Raw genomic sequence first — 20,148 nt, 5'->3', positions numbered from 1 at the left:
GTTTTGAATGAAATTATCTGTGCTCTTGGCATACATTTCAATAGTTCAACCAGCAGGTGGCACTATTTATATACTATTATACTGCATGTATACACTACCAGTCAAAACAATGAAATGACCCACAGAAAGAAGTAGGCCTATGGGAATTATGTAGTGAGTTTCAGGAGAAACAAATTCAATCCACATTTTAGTAGTGTATAATAATATATAATATATAAAAAAATTATATATATACAGTACAGTCCAAAAGTTTGGAACCACTAAGATTTTTAATGTTTTTAAAAGAAGTTTCGTCTGCTCACCAAGGCTACATTTATTTAATTAAAAATACAGTAAAAAACAGTAATATTGTGAAATATTATTACAATTTAAAATAACTGTGTACTATTTAAATATATTTGACAAAGTAATTTATTCCTGTGATCAAAGCTGAATTTTCAGCATCGTTACTCCAGTCTTCAGTGTCACATGATCCTTCAGAAATCATTCTAATATGCTGATCTGCTGCTCAATAAACATTTATGATTATTTTCAATGTTGAAAACAGTTGTGTACTTTTTTTTCAGGATTCCTTGATGAATAGAAAGTTAAACAGAACAGCATTTATCTGAAATACAAAGCTTCTGTAGCATTATACACTACCGTTCAAAAGTTTGGGGTCAGTAAGAATTTTTATTTTTATTTTTTTGAAAAGAAATTAAAGAAATGAATACTTTTATTCAGCAAGGATGCATTAAATCAATCAAAAGTGGCATTAAAGACATTTATAATGTTACAAAAGATTAGATTTCAGATAAACTCTGTTCTTTTGAACTTTCTATTCATCAAATAATCCTGAAAAAAAATATTGTACACAAATATTTTGTACATTTGTACACATTAAATGTTTCTTGAGCAGCAGATCAGCATATTAGAATGATTTCTGAAGGATCATGTGACACTGAAGACTGGAGTAATGATGCTGAAAATTCAGCTTTGATCACAGGAATAAATTACTTTGTGAAATATATTCAAATAGAAAACAGTTATTTTAAATTGTAATAATATTTCACAATATTACTGTTTTTTACTGTATTTTTAATTAAATAAATGTAGCCTTGGTGAGCAGACGAAACTTCTTTTAAAAACATTAAAAATCTTAGTGGTTCCAAACTTTTGGACTGTACTGTATAATATATATATATATATATATATATATATATATATATATATATATATATATATATATATATATATATATATATATGAAATTAAGCATCCAGATGTAGAATTCCTTCACACACACAAGTATTTTTAATTTTGTTCAGTTTTCAGGATATATGAAACAGAGTCAGAAGACTAAGGCATCCAGATCCAGAATGTTTTACTTGATCAGTTTTTGTACAGACATGCTCAAATCAAACATTGAAGTCAGTGCATAAACATAACCGCATAAATTCCACAATAAATTTGTAAATGTAGAAATATGAAACATGACAAAAGTCTGTGATATAAACTACATTCATATCACTTTACATTCGTAAAGTGAGTTATCATCACAGCAATGTGGTAAAAAATTAAAATATCACATTAAGCAATATAAAAATAATAATAATAACAATACAAAATCAATGTCATTGACTCTGACATAAGAGTTTGTTACCATCAATATACAGACTAACATGTAAAGCATCAAAACAGTGTTTTTTGTCAATGTAAGAGGAACATTTTTTGTTTACGTAATGCATCAATATGTCCATTTATTTTTTCTCAGCAAAGCAGTTCTGCAGAAAATGGTTCAAGTGTGTGTAGAGGTGGTAACGCGCTTTACCAGACAGTCCGTGATCTTTATCGGTGTACCACTGAAAAACATTGCACATTAAATATGAGTACATTTTTAGACTGTTTTAGAGAAAGCAAGAGCTTGAGAAAATGTTTTTCATCACCTTCAACCGTTCATTAATACTCACCATTGCTTCAAAGTCCACTTGATTTTCCACCAGGGCCTTGGAAATTTGAGCAGCCTGCTGAAAGTGGACGTTGTCTGGAGTAATGAAGTCAAAACGGCAAGAAAACATGTCAAGAAAAAAGAACAAAAATATAGTTGTAACAATTGTCAGGGTTCAAGTGCTTTAAGCACTAGATTTATTCAGCAAGCATGTAACCACTTAAATCATAGAAGGAAAACACCATTTACGGCCAATATAGGCAATTCACCATTGGAAATACACTGTGCAGAATTATTAGGCAAGCTGATTTTCTGATCATATTTTTTTACCAAGCACATTTTACCAATTCCAATCCACATCAATCTTAATAACTACTATTAATATTGTTTTTAATCATTTATAAGTGATATATAATTGTTCATGAAGGCTGGAAATGAAAAATGCCTTATATTCAGGTGTGCAGAATTATTAGGCAGGTTTGCTTTTACAGGCAAAATGAGCCAAAAAAAGAGATTTAACTCAGACTGAAAAGTCAAAAATTATTAAATACTCACGAGAAGGACGCAATACTAATGCAATACTAGAATTTGCAAAGTTAAAGCATGACCAAGGGAAAGCAAAATGCTCATGGGGTCAGCGGGGTCATACAAAATCAGGTGGAAAAGAAAAGACACATGTTAACTGCAAAAGATTGAAGAATTAAGGTGAAGAATTAAGTGTGAAACCATCAGGAACCCTTTAGTCTCCAGCGCCACCATTTTCCAGAACTGCAACCTACCTGGAGTCTCCAGAAGTGCAAGGTGTCAGGATCTCAGAGACTTAGGTTAGCTAAAGAATCCTAAAAAATGACCCGCTCTTAATAATAATCACAAGCTGAAATGTTGTGAAATACATGAAGACTGGGTTTTTATAGGCTTTATAGACAGACAGCTTGAGAGTGACTCCTGAAGGACCAGCACCACATCCTCTTGTACCACTGTTTGAAGAATTTATCTTCCAGAATCTGGCAGTAAGGTGTGGGAGTTTACTTTTAGTCCCTCTCTTATCCTGAAATGTCCGTCTTGCAGAGATGGACTAAAAATGATCTTCCAAAACTTACTGCCAGATTCTGGAAGATAAATTCTTCAAACAGTGGTAAAAGAGGATGTGGTGCTGGTCCTTCAGGAGTCACTCTCAATCTGTCTGTCTATAAGCCCTATTAAAACCCAGTCTTCATGTATTTTATAACACTTCAGCTTGTGATTCTTATTAAGAGCGGGTCATTTTTTAGGATTCTTTAGCTAACCTAACTAAGTCTCTGAGACACCTTGCACTTCTGGAGACTCCAGGTAGGTTGCAGTTCTGGAAAATGGTGGCGCTGGAGACTAAAGGGTTCCTGATGGTTTCACACTTAACTCTTCACCTTAATTCTTAACTCTTTTGCAGTTAACATGTGTCTTTTCTTTTCCACCTGTTTTTGTATGACCCCGCTGACCTAATGAGCATTTTGCTGTCCATTGGTCATGCTTTAACTTTGCAATTTCTAGTATTGCATTAATATTGCGTCCTTCTCGTGAGTATTTAATCATTTTTGACTTTTCAGTCTGAGTTAAATCTCTTTTTTGGCTCATTTTGCCTGTAAAAGCAAACCTGCCTAATAATTCTGCACACCTGAATATAAGGCATTTTTCATTTCCAGCCTTCATGAACAATTATATATCACTTATAAATGATTAAAAACATTATTAATAGTAGTTATTAAGATTGATGTGGATTGAAATTGGTAAAATGTGTTTGGAAAAAAAATATGATCAGAAAGTTAGCTTGCCTAATAATTCTGCACACAGTGTATATGGGATTTAAAGCTTTTTAACAGTTATCGAAGTTGAGCCAAAAACCTAGGATTAGTTTGCCAATGTTTTTTTTTTTAAATCTCCAATCAACGGACAGCGGCGGTCCTAGAGCTAAAGTTGCTCATAATGAGGAGTTCCAACATGTGGTACGAATGTCATGGGTCGAAACATCGCACAATACACAGTCCTTTACGCACGTGAAAAAAGTAAATTTTTGGATAAATATTGACAATTAGACTCTGGAGAATCTCACTGCACTAGTTTGGTTCCGATTGGGCCAAAAACTTAGAACTAGATCACAAAAGTAGGGTTTTCATAAAATCCAAAATACCCAAAAACGACGCGCCAATCCTAGGCATGTTTAGGTTTGAGTGATTTCGTACTTTTCCCCACTGTAGTGCCGCCCGTCAGGCCAATCGGGGCATGCTTTAGTGACATTGTAGACAGTGTGAGTACTACCAGCCCTCAAAGTTTTTAAGTCTCTATGACTTACGGTTTGGTCTGTCGGATCCCTTTAAGGGGAGAATCCTGATCCTTGGAAATTAACAATTGCAATAGGGTTTGAGGCAGAACCCTTTCAAAGTTGGTACCACCCCAATGAAAGCTTTTGTACCTTTATTTCTGAGAGTCAATCTATCAGATTCTAAATACAGATCTATAAACTTTTACATTGCTGTTTTGTCTGTTCTCAGGTTTACATTAAATTGTGTTTACCATCTGCAGTGCCGTGCACCAACATGTATTGCACCGACTTGAAATTTTTTGCCCTGTCGGTCACTGTTGAATTCTGCAAACAAGCAAATCAACCAAATATATGAAAAACTATTGATCGCGGTTCATAATCCAAGGATGAGTTTTCTCACAGATTAACTTACTTTATATCTTTCAGCATTCTCCTCAGGGCGATGCATGTATCTCTCTGTATATACGGCGTCTGTGAAGAACGCAGGGTGTGAGTTAAGTTTGCTAAATTGTTTGTGGTTAATCTATAACATAAATCAGAAAATCCATACCGTAATACTCCCACTTTGCAACAGGAGCCACAGCAATTCCACATTTGAACAGTCCACTTCCTGATCCCAGAACCATGGACGTCACGTAGCCGCCGTATGACTGTGAGCAAGACAAACGTTTCATAATTAGTGTGACCGTTTTCAGTCATTAGATCTTATGAGAGTTATTTTATCTTAATGAGAAAAGTTCATCAAGACAAACTTTGATGTCGTTATCTGAAAGTTTAAATCCGTTTTAAAGACTTGATATTTGAGGCTTATTTAAGTTATGTGTTGTTAAAATACTTTATTTGAAGATCTAAATGTTTTGTTAAAATATTTGACTGTCTAAATGTACAAATGCCTTGTGTACTTGGTTTAGTGTGGTTGATTGCTAGGGTGTTTTGGGTTACTTCTGGTATAATATACTAAAAGTTAAGTTTTACTATGATACTAGACTGAAAATTTGTGCGTTGAGTTTTATAGATGCTCTCTACTGGTCAAAAGTTTGGAAAAATTAACTTTTTAAAATTTTCTGCTCACCAAAGCTGCATTTATTAGATCAAAAATACAGTAAAATTGTGAAATATTATTACAATTTAAAATAACATTTTTTTGGTTAAATATATTTTAAAATGTAATTTATTCCTGTGATCAAAGCTGAATTTTCAGCATCATTACTCCAGTCTTCAGTGTCACATGATCCTTCAGAAATCATTCTAATATGCTGATTTGCTGCTCAAGAAACATTTCTGATTATCAATGATGAAAACAATTGCACTGCTTCATATTTTTGTGGAAACACTACCATTTAAAAGTTTAGGGTAAGTATGCTTTACAAAAGGTATGAAATTAAAACTTTTCTTCATCAAGGATGCATTAAATTGGTCACTATCAAATTTTACATTTTCAACATAATAATAATAATTGAACACCAATAATAATTAGGCATCAAATCAGCATATTATAATGATTTCTGAAGGATCATGTGACACTGGAGTAATGATGCTGAAAATTCAGCTTTGATCACAGGAATAAATTACATTTTAAAATATATTCACATAGAAAACAGTTATATATATATTTATTTATTTATTTATTTATTTATTTTATTTTATTTTTTACTGTATTTTTGATCAAATAAATATAACCTTGGTGAGCAGAAGAGACTTATCAGACTTCTTTTAAAAACACTTTTGACTGGTAGTCAAAACCTTGGATTTATAGTTTCAAATCTCATGCTTGGTTTGGTTTGTAATGAAAGCATTGCACTTACCCAACCCCACATTGCAATTCTGTCTTTGTCAATGAAACCCATTTCAATGAATTTTCTGAAATTAAACAGAAAGATCATGAAAATATTCCAAAACAAAGTTACTACATTGATAGAATACATCTTTTGAGTTGCTTTCAGTCAACTCAACTAGTGTTTGACCTCTATCAACCTCATTTTGACACATGCTCCGTGACAAGCTTGTTCCCTCTTGTAGGAAGCCGCTTTGACTCACGTCTGCCTCGTATCTCTCATCCGTCTGTGAGTGTTACATCAAGCTAAATGATTCTACATCACCGCCTGAATCACGAGCGTGTGCACATCGTTCCCTCCGCCTCACCTCACGGCCGAGATTTGATCTTCCACCTCGTACGTTCCCAGCCGCTCGTAGATGGCGTGCATTATCTCATCACCCTGGAAACCACTTCCCCTGCCATCAAAGCTGGCGATGACGACCTTCTCCGTGCTGCACAGGTACGTGGCCCACTCCAATCGAAACAAATATTCTGTGTTCTGGCTGGCTGGTCCGCCATACCTTTAATGTGACAGAAACACTATTATATTAGAGAAATATTAAAAACACATTTATTTGTGTTATGGATTTTTTTTTTTTATAATAGAAAAAAATACTTTCTTTAAAATGCAGTTTGGGTAGCTGACATTTTATGATATTATACTTAATCTAAAATTGATTTAAACAGCATTTTGCTAATTTGGCTATTATTATGCTTCAGATGACCCAACACCTGTGAGGACTTCAGATGATGCCAACTCTGAATCAACATACAACATACGATCAACAACTGCCAAATTTTCTATATTGTAATCATTATGTTCACAAATTGCAATAATTGCTTTAATAAGCTCATTGTTTCTGCATAAAATAATACATGATGTTAGCTAACTGCATGATTTATGGACATTAATTTTTTGTAAAGCTTCTTTGATATATATAGTGAAAGCGTTATACAAATAAATTAAGTGAACTGGTCAAAACTCAGTTTTATGTTGATTGTTGCATTGAATATCTTCAGTTGGTTCAACTAAAGTGCCAGTCTTAAAAAACATTCAGTTCATAATAGGGATGACCATAATTAACCTGTTATTAGTATCAATAAACAGTAAAAAAAAAAAGGTAATTTAAGTAATTTTTAAAGTAATATGCTGCATATATCAGTCAAAAGTGCGTTTTTAAAAACAACAGATAAGGTGTGCATGTCGTTTTATTTTAACATTCAAAAATAATGTTAAATATCTAAACATTTATAAATAAACTAATAATTAAATAATAATAATAATATGCCATTTTAAAAAATAATAAGTTTATATAAATTGCAATGTTTCACATTTTTTGATCAAATAAATGCAGCCTTGGGGAAAAACACAAACTGTTGAAAGGTAATGTATGAGCTACGATTAATTTAAAGAACAAATTTTTATATATATATATATATATATTTAGCAACAGTGTTTCAGAGAAAAAAATAATATAATATAATATAATATAATATAATATAATATAATATGAATAAATTGTAACTCACACTTGAATTAAAAGAGGGTACTTTTTGGAGGAGTCAAAATTTGGTGGGAACATCATCTGGTACCAGAGGTCTGGAGAAAGATAAACAACACCAACAGTTTTAGAAAAAATATGATGCTAAATCCTATTTCCCTGGAATACTTTAAAATGTTGCACATACTGAATCCTGCGATCTTCATTGTGTCACGTTTGATGGTTGGCATCAGAAGCTCAGTAGTCAGAATTTTTTCCAGTTTCTTATTGTCCTCAAGAACCTGAATCTCTAATCCAAAAAATAAAATATATGAATCAATTTCAAAACATCAAAAATAATGGCATATAAGTTTTGAACAACTTGAAGAATAGTAAATGAAGACAGAAATGTCATCCTTTTTTTTTTTTTTAACTATTACTTTATTTAGCTCATAAAGGGGTTGGATTAAACCGACACCAGCACAAACCTTTAACAGGCTCTCTGTTGTCCATCAGTGTAAAGAGCGGAAGCCCTGGTCCTGTGAAATCAGTGTTTATTAGATTCAGCATAGAGTTACCTCTCACAGTCACCTCAGATCAACCAAGGTATCGTTCAGGTGTTTGTTTTGAGTGAAAGCGTGTCCACTAACCGTAGCAGTCCATCCGGAAGTAAGAGGCTTTCAGGCTGAAGTAAGCCGAGTTATACTGACACCGGTCCTGGTACAGTGAACAGGTGAGGCACTCGGGGGCAGAATGTCCACTCTTGCTTATAGAAATCCTGAGAAAACATTTCACAGTGACAATTAGGGACGGGAATCATTAGAAAATTCGGAACAAATTACTTCAAGTAGCTTGTGTGCACTATTTCAGTTTTTTCAGTGTTGTGGTGTGGTCTTGTGCTGTTATTAGCTATAATATACCGCAATATCTATCTATCTATCTATCTATCTATCTATCTATCTATCTATCTATCTATCTATCTATCTATCTATCTATCTATCTATCTATCTATCTATCTATCTATCTATCTATCTATCTATCTATCTATCTATCTATCTGTCTGTCTGTCTGTCTGTCTGTCTGTTATTAATAAATATATTGAAAATAGAATTTTACTAAAATAAAACTTTTTTTGTGTATATACAATGAATAATATATACAAAATTTACAAAAAATGTGTTATTTGCTGTATATTAAGAAAATATTTTATTAGCAAAATTATTCATTTATAATTTAATTATATTCATTAATATAATTAATTAATATTTCATTAATGTTTGCTGTATATTATTAAGAAAGTTATGTTTTATTAACAAAATATTTTGATTATTTTTATTAATATTACACATATATATGTATAATCAAAATATTCTGTTAATAAAATATAATTTTCTTAATATACAGTATATTATACAGTTAATATACAATATATATATATAAATTCACTATTAAAATATTTTATTAAATTAGAAAATGATTTTATTATAATTATATCCTATCTATCTATCTATCTATATATATATATATATATATATATATATATATAATATACACACTTTGCATCGTTTGAGCCACATCTGTGCAGAAAGTGTCAATTATTCTTTGATTGACACATTTGAAAATTGATTGTTGAATTTTGTTCAGTGCTGACAGAAAATTAAGTTTGCTGATTGTTGGAACACAAAATGAGGAATTTTCAGAACCTTTACAGTATGGAATATTTTTATAATGTGTTTTTTTTTTTTTTTTTTTTTTTTCTTCTTTGTCTCTTTTTGGAGTTTGATAGTCATAAACCGTTGTTGTATTGGTGGAATGCATGCAGACTGCATTTTTCAAAAACTTATTTTATGATCCACTGGAAAAAAAAAAAAGCAAACGGGTTTGGAACACCTAACATTGAGTGTAAATAAATACATGATAATTATGAGAAATATTTATATATGTGAATAATTGGTTCTCCAACATTAAAATACAATCCTGATACAAGCTGATGCAAAGAGGTATTTTTACTTGTAAAGGTTTCTCTGTCCAGGTCTTCCCATGTGTTCATTACTCACGTAGTATCTGTGGAAAGAGCAGATTTTAGATGCAGGAACGTTTACGCACGAAGACACATGAGAAGCTTGTGACAAAATATATGCATTTCATACGCACATGGAATCTTTGGTTACTTTTGAGATGTATATCACTTCCCATTTGCCTGAGGTGATGGGTGTTGCTGTTCCCTACAAAGAAAATGACACAGTTGGCAGACCAACATCTTTGCTAAGCTTGTACTGCTGTGTTTCTTTTGTATGCCTTTTAAAAGTTATTGGCCAAAGGATATAGCACATTATAACCTGTAATACAATGTATAGACACATCTGAAATTTGCACAATAGGTCGCAACAGTGATCGCCTACTCTTTCAGCGGCATTGGTTGTAGATGTATTCATTCATTTTCCTCTTGGGGATTTCATAATATTTTTCAATAAAGAGTTCAAAGTCATGATCCAAAACAACCAGCTCTGAGATTGATCACAACAATCTTCCAAATTAATAAAAAAATATTACATTACTTACAGCGTTCACATAGTGGAGATGTTTATAACCGTTGCCATTGCTCATAACTTTGTAAAAACTCATGTTATTTGCAGCAAAGTAAGGAGCCGAAGGAAAGTACTGTGAGGAGAAACACAGGCCGTTATGTATTAAAAGGTTTCATGGCAGCATCTTTAGCATAAATCGGGACAATTTGAAGATTTTATGCAATTGCTGCATGAACTCACCCGTCCAACCCATCCAGTTTTGCTTTTTTGCTCAAATTTCTGTAAAAAAAAAAAAAGAAAGAAAAATTTGTTAAATCCCACTATTCAAATTGTTTGGATGGCTTGAGGTCATATTAGGGCATTTGTTCTCAAAGTTTATGAAATGTCTGCATATGTAAACCTGGTCAGTTGACGATACATGTTTGTGTGCAGCTTCTTCCCTTACTTTTAGTTGAGATGTAATCTTTTAATGAATAATGAATCAAAATCACTCTTTGTTATAATAAGGCTTCAGAAGATAAAAAAAATGTGTCTAGACTATTCCTTGCTTTTTGGATTTAAAAGCCATTTAATTAATGTTTTGTGTATTTTTGCAACTTTCCTTCAATTAAGAGCGTAATTTGCGGCCTTTTATCAAAATAGTGAAAAAGGAATTAAAGCAGTCCGTTTTCACTGTTGCTGCTTTCATAGTAATTGTTTAAAAAAAATATGAAAGTCCCCCTTTAGTCAATAATTTTATTCCTTAAAACTGATTTTTGATCACCAATATGACACATTTAAACGTTTTTTCCTGTGAAAAAAACATTTCTTCATGCCTTAAAATAGCTTGAATGTAACTCTACACCATGCAACGTCAACTGGTCGTGGGCCAAATCCGGCCCGCCAGAGATTTCCATCCGGCCCCCAGAATAATACTGAATTCAGGAATAGCCTTGTAAGAGGAAAAAGTTTAGGGCTGGTCCGAATACCATTTTTTGATGAACATCGACTATTCGAAGCTTCGGAGAGAGGGGCTGAACATATTTTTCTCTCTAATAAAGGCAGGAATCTGTGTCTGTATATCCGTTTGCATTTTTATTATTTCGAGAACCGTTCATCCAATCGACTTCACAGGGGAGTGCAGTGTCGCATTTGGTGCAATATAGATGGACACGCGAGACGCGACACATTCAGAATTAATAAACTTTTAGTAAACTACAGTTAGAGCAGCGCGAGCGGGAAGCGGCGCACCTCACGCGGGCAGGGCTTATGCTCCGAGAACGGACACTGCACTAGTGATATAAAACGCACACACACAGGTCTGTTAAATTAAGCAATACTTTTAAGGTAGTCTAATAATTTTCTGACTAACAAATTGACACAGAAATTTAAACAAAGAAAAACGAAATTAAGTTAAATTAAAACGAGATTAATTTAGATTGATAATAACGGGTAAAAATGCTAATACATTTTGTCTATTATTCTATTTTCCACAATGTCAAAGCAACAAAACACAAGCTCAGACATGCACAAACTCCGCTGTTCTGCGCTCTAGCCAGAGAACACTCCCGTTGCTGGAACACGCGTCGGTTCTATTTCTAGCATGCACGCGTTTTCTGCGTGGCTCGAGCGCGCCTGAGACGCGTGTCTCAGTGTGCAAACTCCAACCTGTTAAATATGGGAGCCGAAATAAAAACGGACACGCCACGCAGCTGAGTCGCTCACGCAGCCAGTGTGTCGCCGGCCTTATTCAAGGGGGAATGAGAACCGTTTTTTTATTTTTAATCTAACGAAACAAAAAGCCTTCTGAAAAGTAGCTTGTGCCATAGCCTGCCTTCAGTCAAGAATGACGATAAACGCGTTCTCTCATTGAACATCTTTTATTGTTTCACGTGCTCATTTTTTCACAAATGTCAAAATTTTCCTTGCCTGGGATTTGCGCACAATTGCGTGACAGTGATGGACAGCTTGAAAGCCTCACAAATATGAAGCCTAAAATATCGCTATCGCCCCCTGGTGGCTTGCTGCAGTACAGGTAATATGTAAAAAATAACATAAATTTGGAATTAGAATTAGTATATCAAATAATAACATACAGTATTAGGATACAATTCGAATTTTATTTTATATTACGAGTATCTGGCCCTTACAGAGTCTGCAGTGAAAAATTCTGGCCCTTGGACAAATATAGTTGATGACCCCTGCTCTACACCCTTATGTGGATCTATGAATATGCTAATTAGCCCCGCCTCCACTCACTCACAAGCTCAGAGATCCACTCGGTCAACTTGCTGAGGTAAACGCTGGACAATGGTATTGCTTTTTACAACGTTGGAAACATGACGGTAATTAATATGATTAGCCTTTTGCTTGACTATATTATCAAACAGCTGATAATGTGTTGCTAATGTTGCACAAACCATGTTCCTGTTCGTCGTCTCAGACTGCCTTCTAACAATCAGCATCCTTAGAAATGCTTTAAACAACTCAAAATGTCAGTGGAGAAAGGCATATAGTTCATCATAACATTGTAATATACATCATACACTTGCTATATTGCTAAATCTACCCGATTTTTCAATATTAACAGAAAAATATACCGGGATAACCAGGCTTCTTTTGAGACTCCCTTGCCTGGTCAGTTAATGATATGCTAAAGCCCACCGGCAAGTTGACGTAATTGGTTACAAGGTAGTTTGTGACGTCACAAACACCAGTGATTTCAAACCACTGTCTTTAGATCACTGAGTTTAAAGGTGCCGAAGAACATGTTTTCAAAAGATGTAATATAAGTCTTAAGTGTCCCCTGAATGTGTCTGTGAAGTTTCAGCTCAAAATACCCCATGTTTTTTTTTTTTATTAATTTTTTTAACTGCCTATCATTATAAATGCGCCAATTCAGGGTACGCGGCCCCTTTAAATCTCGTGCTCCACGCCCCAAGAGCTCACGCTTGCCTTAAACGCCATAAACAAAGTTAACACAGCTAATATAACCCTCAAAATGGATCTTTACAAGATGTTCGTCATGCAACATGTCTAATCACGCAAGTATAGTATTTATTTGGATGTTTACATTTGATTCTGAATGAGTTTGATGGTGCTCCATGGCTAAAGCTAACATTACACACTGTTGGAGAGATTTATAAAGAATGAAGTTGTGTTTATGAATTATACAGACTGCAGGTGTTTAAAAATGAAAATAATCCTTTTCTTTGAGACTCAATGTATGTCTTTTCCATGTACTGAACTCTTGTTATTCAACTATGCCGAGGTAAATTCAATTTTTGATTCTAGGGCACCTTTAAAAAAGAGAAAATCCTCAGCAACGGTGCTGACTTATGAATTTGCACATAGTTTGCATATTAAAAACACCACATAGACATATAAACAACATTTAAAATTGATTTTCAATCACGGGGGACTTTAAATACATCCATTTTTAACCCTACTTGTCAAAGTCTGCAACAATACTGATTAGCATTCATAATTGAAAAAAAAAAAAAAAAAAAAGATTTCTTTGATTGGTTGGACCAAAAGTAAGAACAGAATCACTGCCTCTGGCAATTACAATGTTGATTCTCACCGAGATTTCTTTCCAGCTGGTGCCATCATAGTCGTAGATCTGCAGAAGGACTCGGTCCTGTCTGCGTGGCAGCCATTGAATGGCCAGTCGCTCGTCTGTGACCCAGGTGACTGTGCTCAGATAGTGATCGCTGGGGAAAAAAAGCTGAATTAAAATGATATTACACTGAACTTTTAAAGCTTATGTTTCAGACGTGAGGCTTTGTGTGAAAATGTGAAAGTAGAAACATAAGAGGGACACACCCTGATCCGACAGATTTCGGTACCACCACTTCTGATTGTTTGGATGGATTTTCGACATCAATCACAAACAGCTTTGCTCTGGGAATAACACTGCCTGCCTTTGTAAGCAGAACAACAGTTTAGTAACAAAATTAGATTTTGAATCAAACGGTAATACAAGAACAGCAGAGTTCAACATGTCTATTTCATGCTACATAAGTTTTTAATGATACATTTTATCATGAGAAATAAAGGTTCTTTATTGGCATTTAACATCCATGGAACATTTCCATTGCACAAAAGATTCTTTATAGTGGAAAAAAAGGGTTCTTTAGATTTTTTAAATGTTTTTCCTACTAAGAAAAAAAAAATGGTTCTTTTAAGATCTGTTCATTGAAAGGTTTTATATGGAAGCTTGTTTCTGCCACCAAATAAAAAATATAAAAGGTAATTTTCTCAGAATTGTGAGATCTAAACATACTGTAAGACAATTCTGATTTTATCTCACAATTCTGACTTTATATCAAGCAATTCTGACTTTATAACTCGCAATTCTGACTTTATAACTCGCAATTCTGACTTTATAACTCACGATTCTGACTTTATATCACGCAATTGGCTTTATATCACAATTCTGACTTTATATCAAGCAATTCTGACTTTATATCACAATTCTGACTTTATATCAAACTCACAATTCTGACTTTATAACTCACAATTCTGACTTTATATCTCACAATTCTGACTTTATAACTCACAATTCTGACTTTATATCACAATTCTAACTTTATAACTCTCAATTCTAACTTTATAACTCTCAATTCTGACTATATCACACAATTCTGACTTTATAACTCGCAATTCTGACTTTATAACTCGCAATTCTGACTTTATAACTCGCAATTCTGACTTTATAACTCGCAATTCTGACTTTATAACTCACGATTCTGACTTTATAACTCACAATTCTGACTTTATATCTCATAATTCTGACTTTATAACTCACAATTCTGACTTTATATCTCACAATTCTGACTTTATAACTCACAATTCTGACTTTATATCACAATTCTAACTTTATAACTCTCAATTCTAACTTTATAACTCTCAATTCTGACTTTATATCTCATAATTCTGACTTTATAACTCACAATTCTGACTTTATAACTCACAATTCTGACTTTATATCACAATTCTGACTTTATATCACAATTCTAACTTTATAACTCTCAATTCTAACTTTATAACTCTCAATTCTGACTTTATATCACACAATTCTGACTTTATAACTCGCAATTCTGACTTTATACTCACTCGCAATTCTGACTTTATATCTCATAATTCTGACTTTATAACTCACAATTCTGACTTTATATCTCACAATTCTGACTTTATAACTCACAATTCTGACTTTATATCGCATAATTCTGACTTTATAACTCTCAATTCTGACTTTATCACACAATCTCTTTATAATTCTGACTTTATAACTCACAATTCTGACTTTATAACTCACAATTCTGACTTTATATCACAATTCTCACGCAACTTTATAACTCGCAATTCTGACTTTATAACTCTCAATTCTGACTTTATATCACACAATTCTGACTTTATAACTCGCAATTCTGACTTTATAACTCGCAATTCTGACTTTATAACTCACAATTCTGACTTTATAACTCACAATTCTGACTTTATATCTCATAATTCTGACTTTATAACTCACAATTCTGACTTTATATCTCACAATTCTGACTTTATAACTCGCAATTCTGACTTTATATCACAATTCTAACTTTATAACTCTCAATTCTAACTTTATAACTCTCAATTCTGACTTTATATCACACAATTCTGACTTTATAACTCGCAATTCTGACTTTATAACTCGCAATTCTGACTTTATAACTCAATTCTGACTTTATATCACGCAATCTGGCTTTATAACTCGCAATTCTGACTTTATAACTCACAATTCTGACTTTATATCTCACAATTCTGACTTTATATCACACAATTCTGACTTTATAACTCGCAATTCTGACTTTATAACTCACGATTCTGACTTTATATCACACAATTCTGACTTTATAACTCGCAAATCTGACTTTATAACTCGCAATTCTGACTTTATAACTCGCAATTCTGACTTTATAACTCACGATTCTGACTTTATATCACGCAATTGGCTTTATAACTCGCAATTCTGACTTTATAACTCGCAATTCTGACTTTATAACTCTCAATTCTGACTTTATATCACACAATTCTGACTTTATAACTCGCAATTCTGACTTTATAACTCGCAATTCTGACTTTATAACTCACGATTCTGACTTTATATCACGCAATTGGCTTTATATCACAATTCTGACTTTATATCTCACAATTCTGACTTTATATCTCACAATTCTGACTTTATATCACCAAATTGACTTTATATCTCACAATTCTGACTTTATATCAAGCAATTCTGACTTTATATCACGCAATTGACTTTATATCTCGCAATTCTGAGGAAAAAGTCAGAATTGTGAGATGAAAAAGTCACAATTACCTTTTTTAGTTTTTTTTTTTTCATAGCAGAAAACAAGCTTCCATAGTTTTATGGTGAACCCAAAAAGATACTTTTTGGAAAAACCCCTTTTGGAACCTTTATTTTTAAGAGTGAGACCAGGGACCATTGTAATAGGGCAAACATATTACATTAAATGCTCAATAAAATTCTCTTTGCATGACAAAAATAACTACCTGTTTCACTTTGTAAGTGTATTAATTTTTAACAAAAATATATTGAGATATAAAAAAATATTTATGTATGTCCATTTTTTTTTTTTTTCTGCTGGTTACAGACTCTAACAGATTAATAATTAAAATATCATAAATGGTATGGCATTGTGAAAATGTACGAAACATTCGGATATTTACTTTTGGGTAGGGGATAAATACTGTTTTGGGGTACTGGTCATTTCCATAAAATGAGTATTCAATGCTGTGAACTCCAGTGTCATTAATTTGTAGATAAGCCAGATATTTCCCCTGCGGAGACCACCAGATGGCTTCGTTGGAGGCAAAAACCTCTTCTGTTGAGCAAGAAAAGATACAGATGGATTAGCAGCTATGAGTGAATTAATGCATGGAGAGGTAAGGATATCTGTGTGTGTGAGTGCATTACCTTCATAGGCCCAGTCTGGTACTCCATTGAGAATTTCATTTTCTTTTCCATTTTTAGTGACTTGTACAGCCTCAGCAGTGGCATCCGCTTTGAGGTAAATATTATAATCCCAGACGTAAGCCTGTGGATGATGTATGGTCATTAGCACTGACAATATCAAAACAATAAGGCTCAACTGGTATTTATTGATTCCCAACATAAAACATTTCTTTTTAGAACAGTTGTGTTATATAGCCTACTCATTGGGAATGGAAGTACCATTTGTTTTCTCAATAAACAGATTTTTAACAGTAATGTATAAACTTTTAAAGACAGATCTCCCATAAGCTCTGAATTTAAGTGGTGGCAAGGTCAAGTCAATTTGCCTTCGTTTCTATAGAGTTTATACAAAACAGACTGTTTCAAAGCAGCTTCACAGTAATGAACAGGAAAATGATCAATGATGCAAACTTCATCACATACGAGAAGCTCAAATTCTGCTGTATAAAGACAATAGAGTCATTATTCGGCTCAAATCAGTTCAGTGTTGATTCAGTTCAGTTCAATAATTGTGTGAAATTCATCAATTGTGAAAGAAGTTACAAAAGACAACTGTGTCGTTATTCGCTTTGAGTCCGTTTAATGTTGCTTCAGATCAGTTTGATAACAGTGCAGATGTTGCAAAATTTGTCAATTTTGAAACCAAGTTGAGTCACTGTTAACCAGTGTTTCAAGATGTTTTTTTTTTTAATGTTTTTTTTTTTACACGTTTTAATGGTGTAATGGTGTTGTTTTACATTAAAATTATTGTAAAATATAATAATAAAAGATGCACAAGGAAAAAAAATACAATTTGGTTTTTGAAAGTATTAAAAACATATCAGAATAGTAACTGGATGGTGACTGTTACTTTTTTGTCCGTGTTAATGTTTGCAACTCACCAGTTTATTTCCTGTTGGTGCCAAAACTAAGAGCTGCGTAACAGGTGGAATCTGAAACTTGGAGAAAAATTCCCTGAATCCAACAGAAAACAAGACACATCAAAGTGAAACATTACCAATTGTTGGAAGTAATATATGTAAACAGTTATACTTATTAGTGTACTAAAGTGTTCTAGACTTCTTTCTAAAATGACTCAATGAACTACAGTATATCTATGTGAGTGAGTATATCAGTATATACAGTATATCTATGGGCTTTCCCAGGCAATCACAATTTCAAAATGACATTTCCAAGTTTTATACTTTGACAGCCCTATTATAGTAACATAATACTAAGTGAATAATTTATAACACTGCAGCAAATAATCTTTACTCACTGAGACTCCATGTTGTAAATATGGTAGGAGGCAGTGAAGGAGTGTCGCCATTGCTGTTGAAGCATTTCAAGCAGATATCAGCAAGAATCACTAATGCACAGTATTAATGTGTATGTGTTATTATGAATTGGTTTTATTTTGATTGCAGTCAAATTACCTTTGAGTAATTGCTCTCAAAGATTACAAATTTTCTATCTGCTGACACTATGTAATCTGTGGCATCCACTTGAGCCTGTAAATCAACATCACAAAAAACAACATATGGGTTTCTGGAAGCGCTCTACAACATGAAACAACATCAGAGGCTCTTTAATGAGAATTTATGCTGAAGGACGACTTTGTGAAGAGTCATTCAAACACTTCAAAAATACATAAATAAAAGGGAGGCAACTTACAAATGTTGAGTTGCTCAGGTACATTGAGCTTTCCTTCGTTTCAGCATTGTGCAAGTAAATATGTCCTTCGTTGGTTTTGTGGAGGTATTCATTGTCTGTTGGAAAATGAGACTTTGAGTATATGTGTCAGGGTGATTTAGAGGTCATTGCAAAAATAAACAGGGACCATGTGAAGCGCCCTCGGGTGTCTTACCTGATATCCAACGGAGATTGTATGTTTTATACCTGATGGTATCATTGTAAAAATCATCAAAAGAATAAGTTCTCTTTAATCCAGACACATCTCCTGAAATAGAGTTTAAGTTTCAATCTTCAAATAAATATATGTATATATTTCAGGTTATGACATTCCCATAATTTCTTTGATATTCACATGGGGGCGCTACAGATTTTTTTTTTTTTTTTTTTTTTTCAACTAAACATACAAAAAAGATTTTTTGACATTTTTTTTTATTTTTAAGCAGATTGTGCCTCGAAAATTATCTTTATAACAAACGTTTAAATAGTTAACAAACATTTGTCATTTAGCCATACATGACTATAATCTCACAAAAATACCAAGGTGAAGAAATGGTTAACTATCTTCTCCACATTAAACGATAGAGAAGTGATGCCCTTGTTGAGGTATAGACATAATATACATGCTTTTAAATGATTTTTCTATTGATGGTTTCAAATAGAAGCAGATGAAGAAGATTCAACTCACTGTTCACGTAAATTGCCGTGGGAATAACGATGAGCGTGATGACGACAACCGCGCCGATCAACGCCACGCACACCTTATTACAGCCCTACAGGTGAGGCGACAAAACACTGCGCTTCAAACTCACCTCACATACAGTCATTCTGTATTAAATCAAACTGCAATTGCTCACAATATCATAGAAGTTGCGTTTAAACTGACACACCCAACTTTTTTTACCCAAGTAACTTTTTTTGGGCTAACAACATGTGTGCAAAACACCACAATAATGAGGAAAACAAGGAGTAGTACTGACCATAATGCGCAGGAATTTTTAAAAAGCGCATCCAATCTCCAGGAATCCACTTACGATGTCCTTAAACAGATCGTTTAACACTTTCGTCCGCGTTAAGTGCACTACTCAGACAGACTGCTGCTCTTTATTCCGTCCGATTGCAATTTTCCAGGTTAAAAATGTACTTCCTCCGATGCATCATTGAGTCTGGAGTGAGGAAACAGTGGCAAAACTTCCTCAGAATCAGCATTCCGCACAACTTTCCATCGGAGTGCGTTTAGGACGTGCTTCTCTCCGTGAGCGCCTATAAAACTCTGCGCTGTTGCTGCACAGCTGCTTCGACTCTGTCGAGTTCTGCATTCACTGTAAGAGATCTGGAAGGAGAATTATGGCGGCATTTTAATGCCATTAATGACCGAGCGCACAATTGATGCTTGCGCGCGCAGTAAATCACTTCCGCGAGAGGATAA

At 33.6% G+C, this 20,148-nt stretch overlaps 1 protein-coding gene and 1 long non-coding RNA gene across 3 annotated transcripts in view; one reads left to right on the top strand and one right to left on the bottom strand.

Moving 5' to 3' along the window:
• The window catches only part of LOC125270766, a 14,648-nt gene extending 8,273 nt beyond the window's left edge, over positions 1 to 6,375 (top strand). Inside the window, exon 3 of the long non-coding RNA XR_007185464.1 lies at positions 6,243 to 6,375. This is a non-coding gene — a long non-coding RNA (uncharacterized LOC125270766). The remainder of the gene's footprint in view (positions 1 to 6,242) is intronic.
• Positions 1,347 to 20,148, bottom strand: LOC125270764 (fibroblast activation protein, alpha). Of its 2 annotated transcripts, XM_048194681.1 has the most exons (26): positions 19,700 to 20,146; positions 19,408 to 19,492; positions 18,895 to 18,987; positions 18,702 to 18,796; positions 18,464 to 18,538; positions 18,307 to 18,359; positions 17,930 to 18,002; positions 17,010 to 17,130; positions 16,763 to 16,917; positions 13,853 to 13,950; positions 13,611 to 13,740; positions 10,289 to 10,327; positions 10,083 to 10,181; positions 9,675 to 9,745; positions 9,531 to 9,584; positions 8,171 to 8,298; positions 8,009 to 8,059; positions 7,729 to 7,830; positions 7,570 to 7,639; positions 6,366 to 6,560; positions 6,029 to 6,083; positions 4,774 to 4,873; positions 4,636 to 4,694; positions 4,475 to 4,547; positions 1,950 to 2,023; positions 1,347 to 1,841 (listed from the first exon to the last, which is right to left on the bottom strand). In XM_048194681.1, the coding sequence occupies exons 1-26, from the start codon at positions 19,700 to 19,702 to the stop codon at positions 1,740 to 1,742; spliced, it is 2,253 nt and encodes a 750-aa protein (XP_048050638.1). In that variant the 5' UTR covers positions 19,703 to 20,146; the 3' UTR covers positions 1,347 to 1,739. The 2 variants fall into 2 exon arrangements, with proteins under 2 accessions (XP_048050638.1, XP_048050639.1); XM_048194682.1 differs by lacking the exon at positions 4,475 to 4,547 and having other exon boundaries at positions 19,700 to 20,148.

Source organism: Megalobrama amblycephala, linkage group LG6, assembly GCF_018812025.1.
Source record: "Megalobrama amblycephala isolate DHTTF-2021 linkage group LG6, ASM1881202v1, whole genome shotgun sequence".
Taxonomy (NCBI): domain Eukaryota; kingdom Metazoa; phylum Chordata; class Actinopteri; order Cypriniformes; family Xenocyprididae; genus Megalobrama; species Megalobrama amblycephala.
The sequence above is the reverse complement of the archived record's forward strand: the minus strand, read 5'-3'. Positions and strand labels throughout refer to the sequence as shown.